The following is a 26,050-nucleotide window of genomic DNA, read 5'->3' as shown; positions in this document are numbered from 1 at the left end:
TCCAAAGGGTGTCTGGCTGCTGCACCCTTTAAAGGACAGCAGCTGTTTGGAGATGTGTTAGATCCCATCCTGGTGGAAGGGAAAGATGAGGAAGGTGCTACCTCAACTGAATAGGAGATATGATAGGAGACCAACTCCTTATTACCGTAGGCAGCCCTTTCGGAATACGGAGGTGGGATTCCCCGCCTCCCAGTCTCAGAGACCATATTTCCATTGAGACAGATCTCAGGACAGGTCAGGATTCCGAGAGATCTCGGCAGTCACAGTCCAGGCGCCCCTACAGTGCTTCAGGGGGATGCCCCTACTGCCGTTCCAAGTGATTCCTGGGCCCACATCCCTATTGGCAGGTTAAAGATGTTTGCCGACCAGTGGAGGGATACCACCACGGACGTGCGGGCCTTACAAACTGTAACTCTCGAACTAACTTTAGAATTTTGTTCCAGACCCCCTCATCGTTTCATTCAGTGTCCAATGCCCAGGGAGGCCACCAAGAGGGCCATGATGGAGACCAAAATTCAGCACTTGCTGGATATCACAGCCATAGAACCGGTACCGATTGGTCAAAGGGGTTTGGGGTTTTACTCTGTACTCTTTCTAGTTCCCAAGTGTTTGGGGAGCCAAAGGGCAATATTGAATTTGAAAAACCTCAATATTCATATAAAGTACAAAAGGTTCAAAATGCACTCACTGCATTCAATCCTGGGGGGCCTCAGGCAAGGAGATTTCTTAACATTGATAGATCTCAAAGAGGCCTACCTCCATGTGCCCATAAGGATTTCCCACAGGAGATTTCTCAGGTTTGCCTTTGCGGGCCGCCACTGGCAATACCGGGCCCTTCCCTTTGGCCTGTCATCAGCACCACGCACCTTCACCAAATTACTGGACATGGTGGCGGCATGTTTGCAGGCTCATCCAGTCGGTCTACAGTGCTACCTAGACGATGTGCTGATCCAGTCATCGTCCTTCAGTCAGGCAGAGTGGGACCTACGACTCACCATCCAGACTCTACAGTATCATGACTTCTCAGTAAACTGGGAGAAAAGCCATCTGATTCCATCTACCAGACTGATCCATTTGGGGGCGGTAATAGACACCCAATTATCCCAGGTGTTTCTGTCTCAGGAACGCAGGGATAGTATAAGACAGCTGATAAGGCAGGTTCAGGCATCAGGTTCAGTGTCTCTTCTTCTTCTTTCCCAACTGTTGGGGAAAATGATTTCTTGCCTAGCCATAGTTCCCTGGGCTCGATTGCACACCAGAGCCTTACAGTGGCTCCTCCTCCCCAGTCAGAAGTCAGGGCACAGCAACTCACTGGGCAGAATCAGGGTTCCTCAACAGGTGCTTCACTCCTTGGATTGGTGGCTGTCAAAGGCTTTAGAGAAAGGATGTCTGTTTTGGGATCCTCCCAGACTGGTGCTAACATCGGACGCTAGCCTCTTCGGCTGGGGGGCGCATCTGGGGTCCACTATGACACAAGGACGCTGGTCTCAGGAGGATCTCAACAATATCAACTGGCTGGAGCTGAGGGCTGCATACCTGGCGCTTCGACAATTTCAAGCCGAGCTGTCAGATCGACATGTTCTTCTGTTAACGGACAATGTCATGGCCAAGGCGCATGTCAACCGCTAAGGGGGCACTCATTCGAAAGCCCTCATGTGCGAAGTGAGGAAACTGTGTTTCTGGGCGGAGCGACATCTTCGGTCCTTGAGGGCAGAACATATCGCTGGGACGTCCAACTCAACAGCGGACTGGTTGAGCTGGACAACTATAGACCAATCTGAATGGCACCTTCACCCAGATTTGTTTCATTACAGTTTATTTCGGGCCTCCGACTCTGGACTTGTTCGCTATCCTGCAGACTACTCAATTGCCTCGGTTTTTCACCAGATTTTGGACTCCAACGGCCGAAGGGGTCAATGCCCTTCGTTGCCCGTGGCCGACCGAGTTGCTGTATGCCTTCCCTCCTATTCCGTTGCTTCAGAAGGTGATCAGAAGGATCCTGGAGGAGCAGGCAGAGGTGGTACTAGTAGCACCATATTGGCCGAGACGTCCATGGTTTGCAGACCTCATGTCGCTGTCGACACAGCACCCCTGGATATTACCACCGCACCGGGTCTCCCTCAGTCAGGGCGCTCTTCAACATCCAGATCCTCAGTGGCTCAAGTTAGCTGCCTGGCGATTGAGCGGGAAGCTCTCTGGAAGGAACACTATCCCTCTGAGATAATTTCCACCATTCTAGCTTCTAGGAAACAGTCAACAGTTCCCATTTATCAGGCCACCTGGGCGGCGTTTTGTCGATGGTGCGCTAGAGGGAATTTGGTGCTGACAGCCGCGATGGTCCCACAAGTCCTAGCCTTTCTCCAGCAAGGTCTGAAAAAGAAACTGTCAACTAATACGCTGCGTCGACAGGTTGTAGGTTTGGCGACAGTTTTGCCAGGTGAGGGACCTATTCCACTTTCACACCATCCTAAGGTTCGCAGCTTTTTGAAAGGAGCTGCCAATTTGTTACCTCCTGTTGTTCATCGCTACCCGACCTGGGACCTATCACTGGTCTTGCAGGCGCTCACCTCGCCTTCTTTTGAGCCGTTGCGGACTACCACACTCAGACTCTTCACCTTCAAAGTTGTTTTTTTAGTGGCTATTCTGCACGTAGAATTTCTGAACTGGCGGTGCTTTCCGTGTGCCAGGATTTATGCATCTTTCACCCGGACTGTGTCATTCTTCGCTTGGACCCTACATTTGTGCCAAAAGTTAATTCTTGGTTCCACAGGGTGCAGGAACTTATTTTACCGGACTTTTGCCTGAATCCCAGAAATCAGACGGAGAAGCACTGGCATACGCTGGATGTGCGCAGGACTTTGAGGCGTTATGTCAAGCGGACGGCATCCTTTCGATGGACGGAGGCCTTGTTCGGGTTGTTACAGCCCACATCAATGGGAAAAAAGGTATCACCATCTACCATTGGACGTTGGCTCAAGGCATGTATTGCCTTAGCTTATGAACAACAAGTCGTCCAGTGCCTCGTCGCATCACGGCACACCGTACTCAAAGTGCTGCCACTTCGGCTGCCTGGGCTACGCAAGCATCCATTTTTGACATCTGTAGAGCCTTGGACTTCCCCTTCACCGTTCGTGAGGCACTACAAGCTGGACCAGTTCGCATCAGCTGAGGCAGCATTTGGGAGGTGTGTCTTACAGAGAGTCCTACCAGCCGAGGGGATCCTGGACCAATCTGCTTCCCACCCTACATCATCTTAGCTTGGGTATATCCCATGCTTGGACTCTCCAAGCAGTGTACAGGAGATTGAACCTTGGGCTTACCTTGAATGTTCCATCTATGTGCGCTGCTAGAGAGTCCAAATCCCACCTTGGCTTGTACTGGTCCGGGGTCCAGGAGTGGTTGGTTCTTCCAACTGATGGCGTCTCCCCTGGTTCCAGTTTCGTTGAAAAAACAGGCTCGGCCGGAAAGAGGAAGATGTGGCCAAAGAAATTCCAACTCAGTGACGTCACAACAGACTGAAATAAACCCACACTTGGACTCTCTAGCAGTGCACATAGATGGAACGTTCAAGGTAAGCCCAACGTTCATTTCAAGTTATTCTATGAATTAGCATCAATTCTACATAGTGGAACAAAACATATTTGGTTCTGATTTCTTTCTGACTTTCTGCCATTTTATATTTAAATTTCGTCCTGTTAAAAGATGGATATTCAAATGTAAGTATTTTACAGAAGATTTTAAACACAAATACAAATAATTTAATAAGAAAACCTAAAAAATAACCATAGTAAATAAATTGTCAGTTATCTGCCTATACCAACAGCTCTTTTTCAAGCACCATTCTCACAGAATGTCTTTAGCAAGATTTATTGAAAGGCAAAAGGGAATATTTGAGGAATTATATCAACTGAATTATTCCTCATCTAATAAAGCAGGATTTACCTAAATACAGGTAGTCCTTGACCTGTAGCCACAATTGAGCCCAAAATTTATTTGGCTAAGTGAGACATCTGTTAAGTAAGTTTTACCCCATTTTATGACCTTTCTTGCCATAGTTGTTAAGTGAATCACTGAAGTTATTAAGTTAATAATACGGTTGTTAAGCGAATCTGGCTTCCCTATTGACTTTGCTTGTCAAAAGGTTACAAAAGTGATAACATGACCCCAGGACACTGCAACCATCACAAATATGAGTTAGTTGCCAAATGTCTTAATTTTGATCACATGACCATGGGGATGTAATGGTGTGTAAAATGGTCATGTCACATTTTTCAATGCCATTGTAACTTTGAACAGTCACTAAATGAATGTTGTAAGTCAAGGACTCTTTACACTACAGCAGGACTTTCTTTAACATATTACTGCTTTTAAGTGAACCACAAAGTGGTAGGTCTCTTTACTGTAAGTTTCCATCTGGTTGTTTACCAAACTATGTCTGAAATTTGTTAGACATACCATGTTTCCCCAAAAATATAAGACTGGGTCTTATTTTGGGGAGCTTCAAAATAAGTACTAGGGTTTATTTTGGGGAAAACATGATTCCAGGGCAATCAGTCCAGCTGGTGTCCCGCACCTTGGCATGCGCACAAGAGGCAGCAATCGTGCGGGGACCGCCGGTATCCAGCAGCAGCTGCAGCCTGCCAGTCCTTTGGTTGGGGCACGCAGGCTGTGCAGCCAACACAGCACAGGTGAGTTGATGCCCTGTCCAAGCAGCAGACAGAGGCAGAGGTGCACAGGGGAAGCAGGCAAACTGGATGTGCCACCAGAAAGCCGAGAGTCTGTGGGTTGGGGCAGCTGGTTGCCGGAGGGTTGTTTTTTGCGCGGTGGCACCAGCAGCAGATGGAGTCAGAGGCACGGGGCAAAGGACAGGCAATCTCATTGCGCTACACGGGCCACAGGAAAGCTGAGAGATGACTCACCAACTCTCTGCTTTTCCACAGCTCATGCGGTGTGTCCGGATCGCCTGCATTTTCCCCCACTCTGCCTCTGCCTGCTGCTTGGACAGGTAATCAACTCACCTGCGTGGGCTCAGCTGTCAGGGTTCCAAGTAACAGCCCATATGAAATACAAACTACAAGGCAGGGTTCCTCAATTGATTTATTAGGCATGTCATATTGGCATAGCTGGTGAAAACTCGAATCGGAAGTCCCCTGGGTTTTCCCCACCCAGTTCAAAATCCAAAGTTTTTCCCTGCCATCACACATAACCATCACATGCCCCAATCAGGTCTCTATCTCCATCCTGGATGCCTCACCTCCAGGTGCTGGTGAGAGTGTCCTTGGTTCCCAGAAGAATGAATGTTATTTTGGCTACATATTCCCGTAGCTATCTCTACTCCCTCCTCCCATTCCCACAGCTCCATCCAGCCTTGAAGACCCTCAAAAATGGCTCCAGGGTTGACAGTGGCTGCCTCTGTGCTCACCATCTCCTGTGCTGGCCATCCCCACCACCCTTCACTAGGGCTTATTTTTGTGGTTGGCCTTCCATTAGGTGCACTCTTAAAAATCAGGCTAGGGCTTTATTTCCAGGGAAACACGGTAGCACTTATCTTTGTATAAGGAAAATACAGCAAAACAAAAGTGGCATATTAGATTTATTCCCAAATAATATAAATGCTCCTTATCAGATTTGCTTATAGTATATGTCCATTTGAAAGGTATATACAGCACGGAAAGCTAAAAACAAAAAAGGAACAAGACAAGTGAAATTTACATCTAGAAAAGAAAAGGAGCTTTGGGTATATGTTTTATTGAAAACAAGAATGGATGCAGTATGGATGGAGTTGGAATATTATATTAGTAAACTCCACATGGACCATCCAAAAGCCAGAGTCTTACTAGGGGAAGACTTCAATGCTAGATTGGGACAAGATGATTATACACTATATACGAAATACCATCATTATCCACCATCAGAGGTTTACATAAGAACCAGCTCCTCCCTCACACAACTCTCTAAAGACAAGAGAGCAAATTTCACTGGCCTCTGTCTTGCAAAGATGGTGAATAAATTCAACCTTTATCCAACAGCTCTTGGGCTGGCAACTCCTGGTGAGATTACATTTATGGAAAGGTCCAAAACCAGCACCATTGATTATATCCTAACTTCTATGGACTTATTACATTACGTAGAAAATTTTGAAGTCCTACCTTACCTGGAAAGCGATCATCTACCTTTATGTATATTCATGAAGCCCTTCATCCGGCAGATGCCCTTCGGGGACCAATTTATTCCTGCAATTTCTCCAGCAGCCCAAACAAGATATAGGGTGAAATGGTCCCAACAACTTGACCAGAAGGTGAGAAGAGCTCTATCAGAGGACAATCTTCAAAAACTTCGCTCAGCCTTTATTACAGCCAACCCTTCCCAAGATTTACTAGAACAATATAAAAACATAGTTCATAAGCTACAAGCAATACTAGTACATGACCGGAATTTTTCAGCTAAGAATCCCTGTATCGCTTCCAAACCATGGTTTGACAAGGATTGTGTAGAAACCAAGAAAGCTGTTACCTTGGCCTATAAGATGTATAAAAGCAAGACTGGGAATGGTGATAAAACAAGTCTTAAACATCTTATTACTCTCAAAAAACAATATAAGCAACTGATTGCTCTTAAGAAGAGACAAGACACAAGGTCCTCCTGGGAACAGCTAAATTGTGGCAGCAAAGCAAAAGAACTCTACTCTATTCTGGTGTCTAATAGCTAGTCATTCTGACAGAATTCATACCCCATTAGACATCCACATACCTCCTACAACCTGGGAACTTTACTTTTGGAGAATGTACAAAGACCTGTGAGAGTATAAGGTATACAATGAAGGACTTACTTGAATGGCCCCCAGTTTCAGAGTCCGAAATCAAATCGCTCATTGGCCAACTGGGAAGGCGCCAGTATAGTTAGACCATGTATAATTGACACTGGATTTTATTATAGATTTTATTATTTATTTATTTATTTATTCATTCATTCATTCATTCATTCATTCATTCATTCAATTTATATCCCGCCCTTCTCCAAGTGGACTCAGGGCGGTGCACAGCCAGAACTAAAACACATATCAATACAAAATTTAAAATTATTAAAAGAATTAAATAACTGTGGCCCCAAAATTTAAAACATTGAAAACTAAAACCCATTTGACAATTTTAAAAGCTAAAAAGACTAAAAAAAGGGGGGGGGTTCACGCCAGCCCTGCTTGATGAAAAGAAAAGTTTTTAGGGCACGGCGAAAAACCCGGAGATCCGATATCCTTCGTATCTCCGGGGGTAAATCGTTCCAGAGGGCAGGAGCTGCCACAGAGAAGGCCCTCCCCCTGGGGGTCGCCAGCAGACATTGCCTGGCTGACAACACCCTGAGGAGTCCCTCTCTGTGGGAGCGTACTGGTCGGTGGGAGGCTATCGGCGGCAGAAGGCGGTCCTGCAAATACACATTTTAATTGTTACTTATTATTTTATACCTGAATTCTTAAGTGTATATATACTGAGTGCTTTTATTTGTTCTGGTTTAAGACTGTGATAATAAATTGTACTTGTAACAGATTATCTTAAGGCAGGGGTCGGCAATCTTAAATACTCAAAGAGCCACTTGGACCTGTTTCCTACAGAAAAAAACACACACCAGGAGCCACAAAACCTGGGTGGGCGTGGCCAACTCTATGTCACTCACTCCCACCTAGCCACGCTTACCCAGCCACAAAACTATTCTCTATGTCTCTCTCCCCCTCCCCCCTGTGTCTCTCCCTCTCTCCCCCTCTCTCACCCCCTTTCTGTGTATCACTCTGTATGTCTCTCTCTATGTCTCTCTCTCTCTCTCTCTCTCTCTCTGTATGTGTGTGTGTGTTCCCCCTCCCTTTGGGCAACCGTCCTCCTCCTCCTTCCCCCCTCCTCTTGTAACTCCCTGGCCAGCTGTGTCTGAGCCAGGGGCGTTCGCACACGCAGGGAGACTCCAGCCTGAAGTGGCAGGAAGCGAAGGCTGCCTTATGTGCAAATGTGGCACGACGGCAGGTACAGGGCAGCTTGCTCCTGCATTCTCCAGTGACCCTCTTCCCCCTCCTCCTCTCAGGATGCCCGGGACAGCTGTGGCTGAGCCGGGAACTGCGCACGGGTGGGGAGACACTCCTCAAGTGAGCGCCAAAGCTCAGGAAAGGTGTGTGCAGGGCTGGCAGCTGCTTGCTTAAGGAGGGTTTCTCCACACGTGTGCACTCCCAGTTCAGCCACAGCCAGTCGGGGTTACAAGAGGAGGAGGGGAGGAGGAGAGTGCAGGAGCAAAGCTGCCCTGTACTTGCTTTCATGCCACATTTGTATGTAAGGCAGCCTTCGCTTCCTGCCGTTTCGGGCTGGAGTCCCCCCAAAAAATAAGAGGGGCGGGGCAAACCAGTGATGGGACAGGGAGCCGTGGCAGAGGGCCCAAAGAGCCGCTTGTGGAGCCGCGGGTTGCCGACCCCTGTCTTAAGGAGATAGGGAAGAGGGAAGAAACAGACTGCTTATTAACATATACATATAAACGCATTTATTCAGTTTTATTATCATTGTAAAGGGTTAACTTTAGTCTCAGTTCTATGCAGTGATGCATATATCAAAATATGAAAGTTAATGAATACTTCCTAAAGTTTTTGTTGATGATATGAACTTGGACATACAGAAGTTAATGCTGTACAAACTTTTTTTAAAAAAAAAATCATTTGTAGTCAGAATGACCTATAAGCCCAGTAAATAAATAAAACATTTCAGTTTTGCACTAGTCTCAGCATTATGTATTAATTATGAGAAATTAGAATTATTGAATGTTCATAAATTTACCAGGGATTTTGTCGAAACTAGTGAATATTCCTCAAACTTAAAAAATTAAGAATATACAAAATTTTAAATATTTTTTTAGAAGAAAACATTATTCTAGTGTGGAAAGATTGCAGAAGGATTAGACTTGATGGGAGAAATGTTCATTTATACAAAGGATAAAATAACTGGAATTCAACAGATACAATATGTTTTGTGCATTGTAAATTGGCATGAGCAAATAGAACTGCCTACTTTCACTTCACTTAAAATACAAATTATAATTTTCAAGTTTTCTAACAAAGATTTTTGTATATGTTTTATAAAGGTCTACTAAGAATATTTGATTCATTTTTCCTTTTCTTGGCATATTGTATTTCTATTATACATACATCCAGAAATTGACTTCTTAGATAGAATGGCCATATGGTAGCACATGGTATTGTGGCATATACTGTAGCTGGCTCCTGCAGAACTTTTCAATATTTATTTTGTTGGATAATTAAACTGCTAAGTAAGGCTCAGCATTCATAACAGCATACATTTTTCAAAGGCTTGAAACCAAGCTTGCACAAAGAATCCATTTATTTCTTATGCAATATCAAGACTTAAAGCAAAATATCGTGTTAGGGGAGGGCGCACTCGCTGTCTGCGGGCGATTGCGTGCTCCGGCCCTCAATGCTCGTCTTGCACCCTGGGTTGTTCAGACCCTCAGGCCCGGGGCCTTCGGTTGATGTTGTGCAATGCCAGGTCCGTGGTAAATAAAGCCCCCCTCATTTGTGATCTGGTTCAGGAGGGGGGTGCGGATCTGGTAGGTATTACGGAGACCTGGTTGGGCCAGGAGGGGGGTGTCCCCCTCGTCGAGATGTGCCCTCCAGGCTTTTACGCATTTCATCAGCCGAGGTCCCAGGAGAGGGTTGGGGAGTGGCGGTTCTGGTAAAGGAAGGTATCACCCCAAGGGAGGCCACTGTACCTTAGATAGCCGGATGTGAGTCCCTCCTTGTGAAGTGGGGACAAGGGAGGCAGATGGGCTTGCTGATTATGTACCTGGCTCCCTGCCATGTGTCGGCGGCCCTGCCCGAGCTCCTCAACGTGATTGCCGAGGTGGCGGTGGAGACCGCCAGGCTTATGGTCATAGGGGACTTTAACTTGCCATCTGTTGGCGAAGCATCTGAGGTGGCTCGGGAGTTCATGGCTTCTATGACGGCCATGAACCTGACCCAATTAATTCATGGACCCACGCACACGGGAGGACACACTCTGGACTTGATTTTTGTCTCTGGACAGTGGATGAATGATCTTGAGATAGGGGAGTTAGTGACTGAGCCCTTGTCATGGTCGGATCATTCCCTTCTTAGGCTTGACTTTCTAACTGCCACACCCCACCGCAGGGAGGCGGAACAGACCAGATGGTTCCGCCCCAGGTGCCTGATGGATCCTGATAGGTTCCAGATGGAGCTTGGGCCATTTCCTGAGGCTCTGACTCATGGCTCGGCTGAGGAGTTGGTGGCCGCCTGGGATAGGGCGGCTGCTGACACTTTGGACCGAGTTGTGCCTGTGCGGCCTCTGACCTGTCGCCGAGTCTACCTGGCTCCTTAGTTCTCCGAGGAGCTGAGAGAGATGAAGCGCCAGAAAAGACACCTAGAGAGCAGTTGGAGATCTAGTCGCTCCGAACCCGACCGAACACTGATAAGATCTCATATTAAGACTTACCTAGTAGTGATAAAAGTGGCAAAATGTAACTATTTTTCCGCTCTTATCGCATCAGCAGATAATCGCCCGGCCGCCCTGTTTAGGGTGACCCGCTCCCTCCTCCATCTGGGAGTGCGGGAGGATCCCTTGCAGAGTCGTGCTGAGGATTTTGTTCAGTATCTGCACGATAAAATCACTCAGATTCGGGAAGGCTTAGTCTCTGACTGGGTAGGTACAAACGGGATGATGGGTGCCGGTCTTGAGACTGTCATTTGGGAGGAGTTCGATCCTGTTGCTCCCGAGGACGTGGACAGGATACTCAGGCGGCTGAACGCGACCACATGTTTATTGGACCCGTGTCCCTCCTGGTTGGTGCTGGCCTCCCGGGAGGTTACGCGAGGCTGGCTCCAGGGGATTATCAACGCTTCCTTGAGTGAGGGTGTCTTGCCATCCGCCTTGAAAGAGGCGGTGGTGAGGCCCCTCCTCAAGAAGCCTGCTCTGGATCTGGCTGTTTTGGCTAACTATTGTCCAGTCTCCAACCTTCCCTTCTTGGCGAAGATTGTTGAGAGTGTAGTGGCACGACAGCTTCCTGGGTACCTGGATGAAGCTGTCTATCTGGATCCGCTCCAGTCCGGCTTCAGGCCTGGGCACAGCACGGAAACGGCATTGGTCGCGTTGGTGGATGATCTCTGGAGGACTCGGGATAGGGGTTGTTCCTCTATCCTGGTCCTGTTAGATCTCTCAGCGGCTTTTGATACCATCGACCATGGTATCCTGCTGCGCCGGTTGGGGGGGTTGGGAGTGGGGGGCACCGTCTTGCGGTGGTTCTCCTCCTATTTCTCCGACCAGTCGCAGTTGGTGTTGGCAGGGGGGCAGAGGTCAACCCCGAGGCGCCTTGTTTGTGGGGTGCCTCGGGTCGGTCCTCTCGCCCCTTCTGTTCAACATTTATGTGAAGCCGCTGGGTGAGATCATCCGTGGCTTTGGGGTGGAGTTCCATCAGTACGCTGATGACACTCAGCTGTACATCTCCACCCCAGGTCATCCCAACGATGCCCTTGAAGTGATGTCCTGGTGCCTGGAGGCTGTGCGGATCTGGATGGGGAGTAACAGGCTTCGTCTCAACCCATCCAAGACCGAGTGGCTGTGGCTTCCGGCGTCCCGATATAGCCAGCTGGTGCCATCGCTGGCTATTGGGGGTGAATCACTGGCCCCCACGGATAGGGCTCGCAACTTGGGTGTCCTCCTGGATGCACGGCTGTCTTTAGAAGAGCATATGACGGCCGTGGCCAGGGGGGTTTTCATCAGGTCCGCCTGATTCGCCAGTTGCGTCCCTTTCTGGATCGGGACTCCTTACGCACAGTCATTCAGGCAGTTGTCACTTCCCGCCTGGACTACTGCAATGCTCGCACCCGGAGGCTCCAACTGGTGCAGAATGCGGCCGCACGGGGGATTATGGGAGCCAGGGGGCGCTCCCATGTGACACCTCTCCTGCGTGAGCTGCATTGGCTTCCAGTTGTCTTCCGGGTGCGGTTCAAGGTGTTAGTTACCACCTTTAAAGCGCTCCATGGCATAGGACCTGGGTATTTGCAGGACCGCCTTCTGCCGCCGATAGCCTCCCACCGACCAGTACGCGCCCACAGAGAGGGACTCCTCAGGGTGCCGTCAGCCAGGCAATGTCAGCTGGCGACCCCCAGGGGGAGGGCCTTCTCTGTGGCAGCTCCTGCCCTCTGGAACGATTTGCCCCCGGAGATACGAAGGATATCGGATCTCCGGGTCTTTTGCCGTGCCCTGAAAACTTTTCTTTTCCATCAAGCAGGGCTGGCGTGAACCCTCTCCCCCTTTTTTAGTTTTTTTAGTTTTTTAGTTTTAAATTGTCATGAGGTTTTAAATTGAACTGTTTCAAATTGGGCCAGTTATATAATTCTTTTAACAATTTTAAATTTTGTATCTGCATGTGTTTTAGCTCTGGCTGTTCACCGCCCTGAGTCCACTAGGAGAAGGGTGGTATACAAATTGAAATAAATAAATAAATAATAAATAAAATAATAGAAAGAAAGAATGTAGAGCAAATAAAATCCTTAAATAGTTGGGTTATTCAATACATTAAGCTTCCCATGTTTAAAAACAAATTCCAGTCATAATGTCTGGGTTCTGTGTGTAAGCTGTTCATCTGAAAAATGTTTAACAAAGGATTCTCAATTTGTATCTTATCCATATGTTGGGTATATTATTATGGCTAAATAGAAGTGTTTGAAGAAATGCCTTCATAGAAGATTAGAAGTACTAATGAAGTTTCCAAATACTGCAAGAATTGTTTATTTAAATGTTAATAGAATTAATTAATTGTATAGTAAGACAATTATAGAGTTGTCTATAATTTTTCTTATTTTTCTCCTCTGAAGGTATGTATTGTACTGGAAGAAAAGATTCACAGAACAGCCTATTGCTGACTTCTGTTGTATAATAAAAACAAACTCTGAAACAGCTTTAGGTAAGTGAGTTTTGTAATAGAAGTTTTGTAGACCTGGTGTGAAAGATCTCTGTTTTTACTAATCACCAAGTTTTTACTTTGTACTTAATTATCTTACATGCAAAAACACCTGTTTGAGGATTTATGTTCCATAAATGCTTTGATTTAGTTTGTGGCTGTGAAATACTGTAAAGTTAAAGATATAGGGATAGGACTGGGCAACCCTAAATCACATTTTATTGCGATTCCCAAAATACTTTAGGAATTGAAATGCAGCAGAAAATAGTCAAATTTGGGACCATATCTTCTCACCAATTTCTATTTGAAAATCAAATAATTAAGATGAGTTAAGTCTTTGATTAGATTTTGCACTTTAAGTTGAAAAGAAGGACCCATGGAGAAAAATAAAATCAAAATGTTCAGAACTGAAGAAGCTTCTTGGATGAGAAGTGAAACGTTTTCAATGAAAAATAAGAAAGTCCAGCTGTCTATTGAAAAAGCACCTTTTGAGACAACCATGACCTGGAGACTGGGAATCTCCATAGACAAACAGAATTGTAAAATGTATGTTGTCTGAGGTAGGCAGTTGCAAATGCATAACCATCGAGCTGTACTGATCTATAATAGGGAATAGGCCAATAAACCTTGAAACTTATTTCTTGGATAGATTGGAGAAAAGTAAAAAAACTTTATGGATAGATAAACTATATCCCCCACAGCAATCTTAGTGTCTTCTTCCATATGTATATGTACCTGCTATATGTTTATGCACAGCTTTAGCCAAATCTGACTGTTATATTAAAAGGAACTATGCCATCTATGTCTTAGAGGAAATCACGAGTTATGGAACCATAGAGACAAAATTTTTAAGCACAGAGGATTGTTTCCATAAACTGCTTGATGGTCCATAAACTGTTTGAAAGGGAACCATTGAGAAGTGCAGAGAGTGCAAATGACAAGAAATCAACCTAATTGTCCCATTGATAAGAAACTGTCAGAAGTTCAAGGTAGACCAGGTCAGGAAACAGGCATTGCCAGGAATATAGGAATGCTACTTCATTGTTGTAAGCTATAATAATAAAACGTTGAAGGCCTGCCAGAACTTCTCTCTGCTTCCTTTTATACCAAACATAATTATTGTGGGATTATTTGGGGTTCTCAGAGTTTTTACTTTCCCAGAACTGAGTTGTCATTTTTCTTAATAACTAATACATTCCTTCATCAAGATTATCTCCAAACATATCTTTATAGAAACTAACAATGCAAAAATGGCTTCAACATTTAGTCTTCTCTAATTTCCTGTTTGACTGGGAGATGAGATAGTGACAAATGAATGTAAATAACCAGTATGCGACAGAGGACTTCCCAAAATCTGGCTGCAGATTTCCAGTTACACGTCGCAGCGAGGTTGGCGCAGGGGAGCGTTGTTCCGTATCCCCACGCCAAATTCTCTTTGTCAGAGGGTCCCCCAGGGGCCTAAAGTCACTCTGTAGGAGTGACATATAAAGGAGGAGCTCCGTAAGGATCAGCTTCTTCCCCCCTTCCAAGAAAGTACAAACTCTTCAGAACTTTGGATTTCAAAAGGAGAAAGCAAGTCAAAACACAGGCTCTGGGGACCTTCAGGGTATGTAGTTCAGGATAAAGGAAATTAGGAACCCCCTCCCCACCGTCCAATGTGGATTCTGACCAATCCACCGGTGTGAAGATGAACTGTACCAGTCTCTCTGAGAAACAGATAAGAAAAACTTCTCAGTGTCACCTTGCAATCCACTCATTCCCCCCTCCCCTTTCATTTCCCAAGGTGTGAGAATTCTCTAGGCATTCCTGGCACCAGGCAACGGTTATAAATCAGGTTTAAGTTTATACAAAGAGGACCAGGCACGAAATAGGATACTTAGGAAACATAGGAAAAAGAACTAAATGTGACAACTCCAAATCCCCCCCCTTCTTCCATGACAAATGGCAGATACACGGATCTGTCATACTGTCCTCCTCAGAAAAATGGAAAATCCAGCTAGATAGACATAAAACATATTAAGATTTAGGATGGTTTGCGTGGGTATTTCAGGTGGAATTTCCTTAACAGTATGGGGGCTTCTACATGTTTTTTGGCTACCCATTCGTTCTGAGAGGATGGTAGGTGTTTCCATGCCACTAAAATATTGTGTGGAGCCGTGGTGAGTGCGGGAAATCTTTGATTTCAAAATATTGTTTTTTTTCCCACCATAATAGGGGTTGGAGGTGTGGGCAAAGGGGGTCTGACTTTTGAAGTGATTTCTGGCTTGAGTAGGCTGCAGTGAAACACTGGATGAACCTGCCTAAGTGTCTTACGAAGGAGGAGTTCTACCATGACAGGGTTTATGATTCTGGTGATGGGAAATGGGCCAATGAATTTCTTAGATGGTTGTAAGGATTGTAGAAACTTTGTGGATAGATATACGCGATCCCCAACCTTGAATGGTTTGGGTTCACAGCATTTCTTGTCAGTTTGAATTTTAAAAGTTGCTCTAGTCTCTTGTATAGCTAGTCTGACCACTGGCCAAGTGGTTTGTAGATGTTTATCCACTCCTTAAGGGAGGGGATATCAGGTTCCTTAGCTGGTAGCTCTGGCATGGGGTTAAATTCTTGTTCTGTGGCTACCTGAAATGGGGTGAAACCAGTGCTACTGTGTACAGAATTGGTGTAAGCTACTTCAGCAAAAGGTAACAGGTCACTCCAATTGTCCTTTTGGTAGTTAATAAAACATCTTAAATATTGTTCCAATATACCATTGGTTTTCTCTGCCCCCCTTGTTCGTTTGGGGGTGGTGTGAAGAGGACAGCCCCTGGGCGGAGCCTAATAGATTTAAGAAAGCCTGCCAAAATTTGGAGGTGAATTGGACACCCCTGTCTGATATAATCCTTGGGGAGCTCCATGGAGGCGATAAATGTGGACTAAAAACATTTTTGCTAATGCCTTGGCTGTTGGGATCTTCTGGCAGGGTATGAAATGGACCTGTTTTGCAAAGAGGTCCGTTACAACCCAAATAACTGTGTTTCCCAAGCTTTCAGGCAGCTCCACTATAAAATCCATAGAAATCTCTCTCCAAGGTGCTGAAGGATCTGCTACAGTTTGTAAGAGCCCGGGGGGCTTTCCTTGTCATGTTTTTGCAGCTGCGCAGGTGGGGCAGCTAGCCACATAGCTCTCAATGTCTTTTTTAAGGGATGGCCTCCGGAATTGCCTTTTGATTAGGTGTAGCATTTCCACAAATCCAAAATGTATAGCTATCTTGGAGTTGTGGCATCGTTTCATAAGTTCCAATCTTTGGCTAGAAGGGACCTAAAGTTTGTTTTCAACCCAGGCTAAATCGCCTGACCAAACAAATGTTTTTGTGTGCTTGGAACCAGTCATCCTTAAATAGTGCCTGCTTAAATTTTGAGACTGTGGAATTGTCAGCAAATGGTTCTTCTTTGACTTGTGTTCAGGTAATTACTTTGGCAGCTAGCTGGGGTTTTTGGAGCATAAGTTTAACCATTTCAGTCTTTTTACTGTTGTATTGGGGTTTTCTGGACAGGGCATCAGCTAAGAAGTTTTTTCTACCTGGGAGATATTTGAGGGCAAAATTAAAATGTTTAAAGTATTGCGCCCAACATACTTGTTTGGTGGAGAGTTTTTGTGGGGTCTTCAGAGCTTTTAAGTTTTTATGATCAGTCCAGACTTCAAAAAGGATTTTGTTCCCTTCTAAGAATTGTCTCCATGTGAAGGCCCATTGTACAGCATAAGCTTTTTCTCCCATATGGCCCATCTTTGCTCAGTTTCTGTCAGTTTCTTGGATGTGTATGTACATGGTTGCAATTGTCCCTGTTCATTGTTTTGAAGTAGAACCGCTCCTACTGCCATGTCATTGGCGTCTGCTTCGATGACAAATGGTTGCTCTGGGTCTGGGTGTTTTAGGACTGGTTCAGCTGAGAATAGTTATTTGAGTTTTTCAAATGCCGCTTAGCATTCCATGGTCCAATTAAGGGGTTGCCTTGGTTTTGGTTCCCCCCCCCTTTCGTCTTTAGCAAGTTTGTAATGGGGAGGGCGATTTTCGCAAAGGCTGAAATGAATTGATGGCAAAAGTTAGCAAAACCAAGGAAACTTAGTAGTAGTTTATGGGTTCGGAGTGGCTCCCAATTGATGACGGCTTTTACTTTTAGTCGATCCATCTCTATTCCCTTGTGGGATATTCTGTATCCCAGGTAGTCAATTCTTTCTTGGTGGAACTCACATTTAGAGTGTTTTGCAGCTTGGAGTTTAGCAAGAACTGCTCGGACTAGTTTTATGTGTTCTGCTTTTGTTTCGGTGTAAATTAGGATGTCATCAAGATAAACTGGGACCCCTTTGTGTAAATGTTCATTGAACATCTTGTTAATTAATTGCATAAACACGGCAGGGGCCCCTTGTAATCCGAAAGGGAGTACTTTAAATTGGTCGCACCCCAGTGAGGTGTTAAAAGCAGTCTTCCACTCATCCCCTTTCCTAATTCTGATGCAGTAGTACGCCTCTCGTAAATCAAGCTTTGAAAAGATTTTTCCTTTAGAGCAGGGGTCACCAATCTTTTGGACCTCAGGGACCACTAAATTCATAATTTTAAATCCTGCGGACCACTAATTTAATCTGCCTAATGACCGGCTGGGGAGACGTGGCTAGGTGGTCATGTGATGGAGTGGGCATGGCCAACTCGATGTCACTCACGTCAAGGGGTGTCTCGCCAGCCTCTACTCACCCCTCCCCTCCCAGCCACTCCTTGCCTCCCCGCCCGGGCTCCTTAGGGCCCCAACAGGAAGCAGTTGTTGGAGCTAAGCAGCCACCATGAGAAAGCAGAGGGAAGACCTGCTAGAGTGCAAGGCTAGGTACAGGCGCCTGGAGGCTCAGCGGACTGAGATGGTCAGCCAGTTCCAGGCCATGATCCAGTCCCACTGGAACAAGGCCCTCCAATTCTTCGCCACCAGCAGCACTTCACTCCAGCCTTCACCCAAAGCCTCGCACCAGGAGTCTAAAGCAGACCACAAGTTAGAATTTCTGCCCCCCTCCAATCCACACAAAATGACCCCGAAGAGGGAGACTCTCTGTAGCAACACCAACGTTCATGGCACATATCTGTCCCAGGGGCTGTAGTTTGAGGATCCCTGAGATTTAGTGCAATATAAAAAGTGCATTTAATTTTTCTGCGGACCACCAAAATTTTCTTGCGGACCACCAGTGGTCCACAGACCACCAGTTGGTGACTGCTGCTTTAGAGAGGTGAGCCAACATGTCCTTCATGAGGGGGAGTGGGTACATATTTTCCACGCTGATTGTGTTCAGGTTGTCAACGCAGAGGCGTAAAGAGCCATCTTTCTTTTCACGGAATAACACTGGGGCTGCTCTTTCTGGTCGAGTGGGTTCGATGAAAACCCTTTTTAGGTTTTTGTCGAGAAACGCTCTGAGTTCGTCTAGTTCTCTGGGGGACATGCAGTACATTTTCGGTTTTGGAAATTCAGCCCCTGGTAGGATCTCAATGGCACAGTCCACGGCGCGATGGGGTGGAAGTTCATCGGACACCTCTTCACTAAATACCTCAGCCAAATCCTGGTGTTCTTTGGGGATCCTAGTGGGTTCAGCAGGGTGGCCCATCATTGCCGTTTCCCTGTTTTCCTTTCCTTCCTCTTTCACGTTCATGAAAGTTACATGCCCCTGGAATTTTACGGTTCATCTCTTCCAGTTTATTTTAGGGTTCCACTTCAGCAGCCATGTTAGCTCTAGGACTAGTGGCCATTCCATTCCTGGGGCTACTATGAACATGAGGGTCTTGCTATGATCCCCCAGCTTAATTTGCAGTGGTTCTGTGGCAAAAATGGCTGCCCCCCTTCCCGCCCCCCCGCTACAGTTCCGGCTAGCTGGCAAATAGCAATGGGTTTTTCATCTTCCTTAAGTGAATTCCCAATCTCCCTGCCAGGGCTGGGCTAATTAGGCATCAGGTGCATCCCGAGTCCAGCAATGCTGCTACTTCCTCCCCTTTTCCTTGGCTGGGGATAAAAAGTCTTAGCGGTATGGTGAGTGGTTAGATTAGGTTGCTTACCAGCAGGTCGTCTTCTGGATTGCTTTCAGAGTGGGTCAGGTCCTCTCAGAGCACTGGAGATCCTTCCTCTGATTTTGGAGGGGAACAGAATTCCACGGTCTCTCGGCTTCTCAGCGCAATTTCTTTTCCTCGGGGGGTGGGTGGGTTTGCAGACTTCCCCCCTGACAGACTATCAGGCTTTCCGGCGGGGGTTTTCGACCAGCATTCTGCTGCGCAGTGCCCCTCCTTCCCACACTTAAAGCAACCTCATGGCCTCAGTGCCATGGCAGTTTGGGGTTTGAATGACTCCCGCTTCCCCTGGGGTAGGGATCTTCTCCAAGCCCTGCTGGTGCGGTACTGGCTTCGGGTCATGTCGATCTCTGCCTCCTCTGCCATCAGATACCATTCATGCAGGCGGTTAGGGGCACCATGGGCCAGGCGGGCAATGTACAGGTCATCGTTGAGTCTATCTTTGAACCAGCAGACTAGGATATCTTCTGGCCAGTCGACTCGGCCAGCCAGGTCCCGGAATCCTTCGGTGTATTCAGCTACAGGACAGCGGCCTTGCTTTATGACTCTAATGCGGTCACAGGCTTTGTGATCAGCAAGTGGGTCTTTGAAGCGGTGGCGCAGTGCTGTCATGAATCGATCAAAGTTTCATAGCTCTGGAGCATCGGAGTTGTGGAAGCTCACCATCCACCTGGCTGCTGCCCCTTCTAGGGCTAGGGTAACGTCTTGCACTCATGCCCCCTGGGTTAGGAAATTCCGCCTGTACTCTTGCATGTAGGTGAGGACTTGAGCCAGGAAAAACCCCAACTTTTGGGGGTCTCTGTCAAATTTTACCCCCAAGGGAGGGGCCTTCATCTCTGGCTGCGGCTCCCTGGGTTGGCCAAGGACGATCGCCTGGGCTGGGACAGCAGGAAATTGGGTACCTGTTGTGACTGCTGCTCCATCGGCTTGATCGTCTCCTTGGTCAACCATGGCTGGGTCAGGAGGGATGGCTCGAGCTTCCTCAGCTGCTGATCTGCCCGCTCTCCTTCACTGGCGACCCTGTTTGCCTTGAACGTTGAGATTTTCCAGGGCTTCCATCAGAATACGGTTGATGTACTGCTTCAATCGATCATCCACCAGTGGTTCCTCGGTCAGCTCTTCCTGATCAAAGTGGGTCTCCAGCTCCCTTTTCCACCCGGGTTTACAGCTGCCGCAGGTGAGGGTCACCCCCTTGGCTCTTCCATCTCAGTTGTCTTTCTTACGCTAATCAACCATCGGGGCTTCATGGAGCTTTCAAAGACAGCTTCGATGACCTCAATGGGACATATGTCTGGCTGGGTAGTTGTTGAGGTTTCTCCCCACCATTTGGCTTCCCCTTGCTCACTGCTTCGTTCGGACATTGTTGTAGGGTCCCCTCGGTAGAGTGGAAATTAAGGGGGGAAAAATTCCTCTCTGAGTTGACCACTATTGCAGAGCCTGCTTTATGTAAGGACCAGCTTCTCTCCCACCCACCCCCTTCCAAGAAAGTACGAACTCTTGAGAACTTTGTATTTCAAAAGGAGCCTTTTATTGAAAGGGATGAAAGGAAGTCAAAACTCAAAGCAGGCTCTGAGGTCCCTCAGGGTATGCAGTTCAGGATAAAGGAAATTAGGAACCCCCTCCCCACCGTCCAATATGGATTCCGACCAATCCGCCGGTGTGAAGATGAATTGTACCAGCTTCTCTGAGAAACAGATAAGAAGAGCTTCTCAGGGTCATCTTGCAATCCACTCATTCCTCCTTCCCCTTTCATTTCCCAAGGTGTGAGAATTCTCCAGGCATTCCTGACACCAGGCAACGGTTATAAATCAGGTTAAAGTTTATACTAAGAGGACCAGGCAGGAAATAGGACACATAGGAAAAAGAACTAAATGTGACAACTCCAAATCCTCCCCCCCCCCCACTTCTTCCACAAAGAATAGCAGATACACAGATCTGACAAGCTGCCTGTAGGCGGCAGAGAGTGGCAACTCTTTTGCTTGACACAGGGTTTCCTCTTTACCAAAGATGAGGACGAGGCAGCCAAAATAGCTACCATGGATATTTGACTGTTTATGGAACAATTGAATATTTGTTTTGAATCAATCTGGAAATAATTAACTGGAAGAAGAGTCTTAATGTTGAATTTTAAACGGATGGCACCCTCTATTGGTGAATGTTTACTTCTAGAATAACAAAATAACCCTGAAAAATTCTGATAAGAAAAATGTACATTTGGAGGTCTGTTGTATTATCTACTACTATATACTTTTCTAATATATAGTTATTAGAGGATTAACCTTGGAAACCTGGAGGATATCTAAGGGAATAACTTTTGAATATTGGAATTAACTAGCAATTTAAAGAGTGGACTTAAGGAATTACTTGGAAAAACCCCTGGACTGCATAAATAGAACCAACTGACTAATTGTGGGATATAAAAAATAATTTTAAAAAATATATAACTATTGTATTTCCTGATGAACAATATTAAGCAGTTTGCTGACAATGGGAAGTGAAAAAGGAAGATAACGTTTGAGCAGTGGCAATTGACTGAATATTTAGTGATATCTGGACTTTTTAAAACAAGACAAGAAGGCTCATTAGGAAGAATTGGGGGCACTCCAACAAGAAATTGTGTGGATGATCCAAAATATTTACACCACTATGATGAGAAATTCCAGGGTGATAAAAGATTTATTACACGTCATTATTGGGAAGACCAAAGATTCACAACAAGGAATAATGAATCAAGAAAATAAAATCCAGGAACCAAGGGGTATAATGGGAAGTGTAGAGGGTATAGAACAGTCTACACAATAAATAGAACAAGAAAATAAAACCCAGGAATCAAGGGGGACAATTGGAAGTTTAGAAGGTATAGAACAGGCCACACAACAAACAAAACAAGAAGAAAAGAAGGAGGAGATAACAAAGCTGGGTGATATAAAATTGGGAGAATTTATATTAAGAGTTAGAAAAATGGAATTGAGTAAACCGAAAGATATCTCTGGGGAAAAGATGGAGGGTTTGGCAAACCCAGGAGAGAATTGGCAGCAAAAAATATGGAAATGGAAACAATCGTTGGACGGAATATGAAAGATGTAGATGAGGACTTAAGGGAGGAATATGGAAGGCAGGTTGAAAAGGGAAAAAGTGTAACTCCTAAGAGGGTGAGAGATGATGGTTAGGAAGGATTCTTTTTGTTAATAATCAAGATTGGCTGTATTAAGAATTAGAATAGATAGAGATTAGGAATAGGGGGAATATTATTATACATATTCTTATCTATACATACTTAGAGTGAAAAATAGAGGTTAAGATTAGACTTACGTTATCTGGTATGCTCAACAAAATCTTGCTGCAAATTAACAACCCTAATTCAGGATTATATATTTGACTAAACCTCTGCACTGAAAAACATGCTCTGGAGCAAATTGACCAACTTAGTATTACAGCTCTGACTCAAAGACAGATATGGCATCTTTAACATCTGTTCTTACTCTAGACAAAGTTCCAGAATATCTAGATGTTTTGAGATGCAGTTGAAATGAAAAGAGGGTCAATACCCAAAAGATGCCTTCTTCTAGAATAGACTATTTAAATTGGCATTCCATTTTTCAGAAGTTGAATTAATGGCCTAGTGTTCTCTATACAGAGATTAATATTTTGTAAAATGTTGGCAAATTCCAAAATTGGAAACCACACATTGGAAGCCTGAACATTTGAATGTTCTACCTGCATACCTTCCATAAAAATCCAATCAACCAGATCATTTAATTGAGGAAGATCAAAGTCACATGTTTCCAAATTACCATGCAGTTTGTTTTGGGATGTGTATTGAACACATTCCTGACACGAACAAGAATGTAGAGAATAGTCTTGGGAAAAAAATCAAAATGTCATGTAGATGAATGACTATATTCTTACCCAAAATATCAGAATATCTCATTCACTACATAGGTACGGCATCATCCAGCAGACAGCTCTTAGAGCAAATCCTTCCAGTGGCAACTCTTTGAGAGTGAACCGGGGTCCTGGCAGCACAGAATCATGGATTGCTTTTTGAGTCCTTTTGAGTGCTTTTGAGTCCAACTCCATGAAGAGATTGCTTTGTGAACGACAACCAGCTGATCCACCCATCAGCCTTTTATACAGTACAAGGCCATCTGATGATGTCCTGGAAGCAGGAGCTATTTCAGAATGGCCAAAATGAATCCCAAACTGGGGCCTGCTTCAGAGGCCACATGGCCTCTGTGTAGTTTGTGGTTAGGACATTGCAACTCAATCTTGACAATCTTGAAAGCCTGACAAGCTCTCCTCTATTTCAACTTCTACCTAGCCCATCAAGGAACAGTTGTTTTGAATTCCTTTGTTTTGCTTTCTAATTTTCCAGGATTTAAATATATTTTTGGTTACAGCTTCCTCTTCTGCTCTATCTATATAGGAGATTAGGATGAGTAACCATTTCATCTTTTCATATTTGCATAATTTGACATCTCAATGCAATGTGCCATTTAAGAAGTATCTTAGTATACTAACAAAAGTTACACAATTTGCTTTGACACTTATGTTTACTTTGTAACAGAGGATCAGGACAATTATTTTCTTTTATGTGATGCCTTACCTGAAGACAGAGAACTAAGGGAGGAACTTCAACAACAAAGACTGGTAAGATATTATTTTGTTTAAATATATTGATATTGTGCTCTCCAGATGTCTTTTAGATTCAGTTCTTGCACCATGTCAAAAAAAGTGGTTGGTAGTATCCTCTTCTGCTTTTTATTTTTCTTCCCAGATCCATAATCTTATTTTGTATCTATGACCGCATTAAAGTCCCCAATAAATAAATATTTTCAGTTTCCAATTCCACTATTTTTTTTATGTAATTTGTAATAAAATTCCTCCGTCTAATGTTCGGTGCATAGATAGCCACCAATAACATTTTTTTTTTGTCTTATTATCTCAGTTAGTAAAATTCTACCTTCCTCATCTGCATAAATTTGTTTTGATTGTAGCCAATCTTTAATATATAAAACTACTCCTCTCTTTGTGGTGCAAGAGCTGAGTATAGTTTTCCTAATTTAGGGTCTTCTAATAGATGTCCTTGTTGCTTTTTAATATGGGTTTCTTGTAACTGTGTGATGTCTGAATTGTGTTTTTGTAATTTGGATAGAATCTGTCTCCTTTTAGTTGGGGAGTTTAAACCATTTATATAAATCAAAATTAATTTAATTTCTTCTTCCATTTTACCTTTTACTGACAGCCCTGGTTCCTTTCCTTAATCTCGTTTCTGTTTGTGTCCTTGACCTTGTCCTTGTTCTTTCCCGCTGTTCTCTTTCAATCCTCTCCTATAATTCCAATTCCGACTCCTTCCCTTCTTCCTGACTCTTATCTTCTGTCTCGTCCCCACTTTCCCTCTCTTCATCTATTGCTATACACTGATCGTAAAATTCCTGAGCCTTCTCTGATGTATCCAACCTAATTTTTTTGTCTTACCAGGTCACTAGTAAACTTTCTGGAATAAACCACCGGAACATTATTTTATATTTGATAAGTTGGGAGGAGAAGAAGTGGTAGCTCCGCCTTTGCTCCCTTACCCTCCTGGGTATTTGTTTGAGAGTCAGAATCTCGTTCCCTTTGTATGTCATCATTGTATCTCGCATTCACCTATAGATTTCATCTTTAATTGTTTTTTTAGTAAATCGTATGTGTAACTCACGTGGCAATTCATTTCGCTGTGCATAATTAGTATGCACCCTATACAATTCGTCAATACCATTTTGCAACTCACTCTTACTTATCTTCAGGTTGTCCGCCAACAACTCTATCATAATATTCAGGAGGTCTTCTTCCATGTTCTCCATTGCGCTGCTTAGAGAGTGCATTGAATGGGTTGTCCTCATGTCATTGGCCAGAGACTGAGTTAAGATTTGTTTAAACACACCTCCTTTTCTGGTGTGGCTCCAGTTCATTAACTCAGTCCAGCCTTAGGGACCCTTTTAGCCTCAGCTCATTCTTTTTTTTTTTAATTTTTAAACTTTTATTAATTTAAGAAACCACATAATACATTTATAAATGCAAATAAAACAATTTACAACAAGCATCATCTTAATGACATCTACCCTATAATATCTGAATTGTTACAATATCAATATCCTATATTCTTCAGTATATATTATTTCTCTCACCTTATATAATGATATTATTTTATTGATATCTGGTGTCTCTTTCTTAAATTTCATTTGATGTAAAAAATTATTTTACTCTATTGATATCTTTTCCTTTATTTAATTTTTCTTTCTTTCTTCTTCTCTTTTTTTTCACTTACCGCTAACCATTTATACCACTTTTGCCAGACCAGATAATATTCAGATTCTTCCTTTCCTTGGATCTCCTTGGTGAGTCTATCCATCTCAGCACATTCCATAATTTTGGATATTAATTTCTCTTGAGTCAGGACCTCTTCTTGTTTCCAATTTTTTGCGTATATGATTCTTGCTGCAGTCAAAATGTGTGTTATTAAATATATTATTTCTTTTTCATATTTGCTTGTAGGTATTCCTAATAAATAAATTTCTGGTTTTAATGGTACCTTTTGGGTTATTATTTGTTCCAGTTGCATTTTTATATTGTTCCAGAATTTTTTAGTTTTGGGACATGACCACCATATATGATAGTATGTCCCTTTATGCGCTTTACATTTCCAACAGAGTGGAGATGTACTGGGAAACATTTTAGAAATTCGTGCCGGTGGTAAATGCCACCTATAGAACAATTTATAAGCATTTTCTTTGTATGGTACAGATAATGTTAATTTATTAATACTTTTCCACAATTTTTCCCACTTATTTAATTCTATTGCATACCCAAAATTCGTCGCCCATGTAATCATATTCTCTTTAACTACTTCCTCTGCTAGTTTATATTCCAATAGAAAATTATAAATTTTGGTTATTAATTTCTCATTGGGGCCTAATAAAATTTTATCCAACTGATTTGATTCCATTTGAATTCCAGTTTTTTCCATATCGGATTTAT

General features: G+C 44.3%; 1 protein-coding gene across 1 annotated transcript in view; it reads left to right on the top strand.

Moving 5' to 3' along the window:
* Positions 1–26,050, top strand: part of ZNF277 (zinc finger protein 277) — a 166,934-nt gene that overhangs the window by 66,869 nt on the left and 74,015 nt on the right. Inside the window, exons 3-4 of the mRNA XM_070947134.1 lie at positions 12,872–12,960; positions 23,598–23,680. Of these exons, the coding sequence (XP_070803235.1) occupies positions 12,872–12,960; positions 23,598–23,680 (172 nt within the window). The remainder of the gene's footprint in view (positions 1–12,871; positions 12,961–23,597; positions 23,681–26,050) is intronic.

This window comes from Pituophis catenifer, unplaced genomic scaffold, assembly GCF_029215685.1.
Source record: "Pituophis catenifer annectens isolate HBS135680 unplaced genomic scaffold, rPitCat1.0.hap2 SCAF_7, whole genome shotgun sequence".
Classification (NCBI taxonomy): domain Eukaryota; kingdom Metazoa; phylum Chordata; class Lepidosauria; order Squamata; family Colubridae; genus Pituophis; species Pituophis catenifer.
The sequence above is the reverse complement of the archived record's forward strand: the minus strand, read 5'-3'. Positions and strand labels throughout refer to the sequence as shown.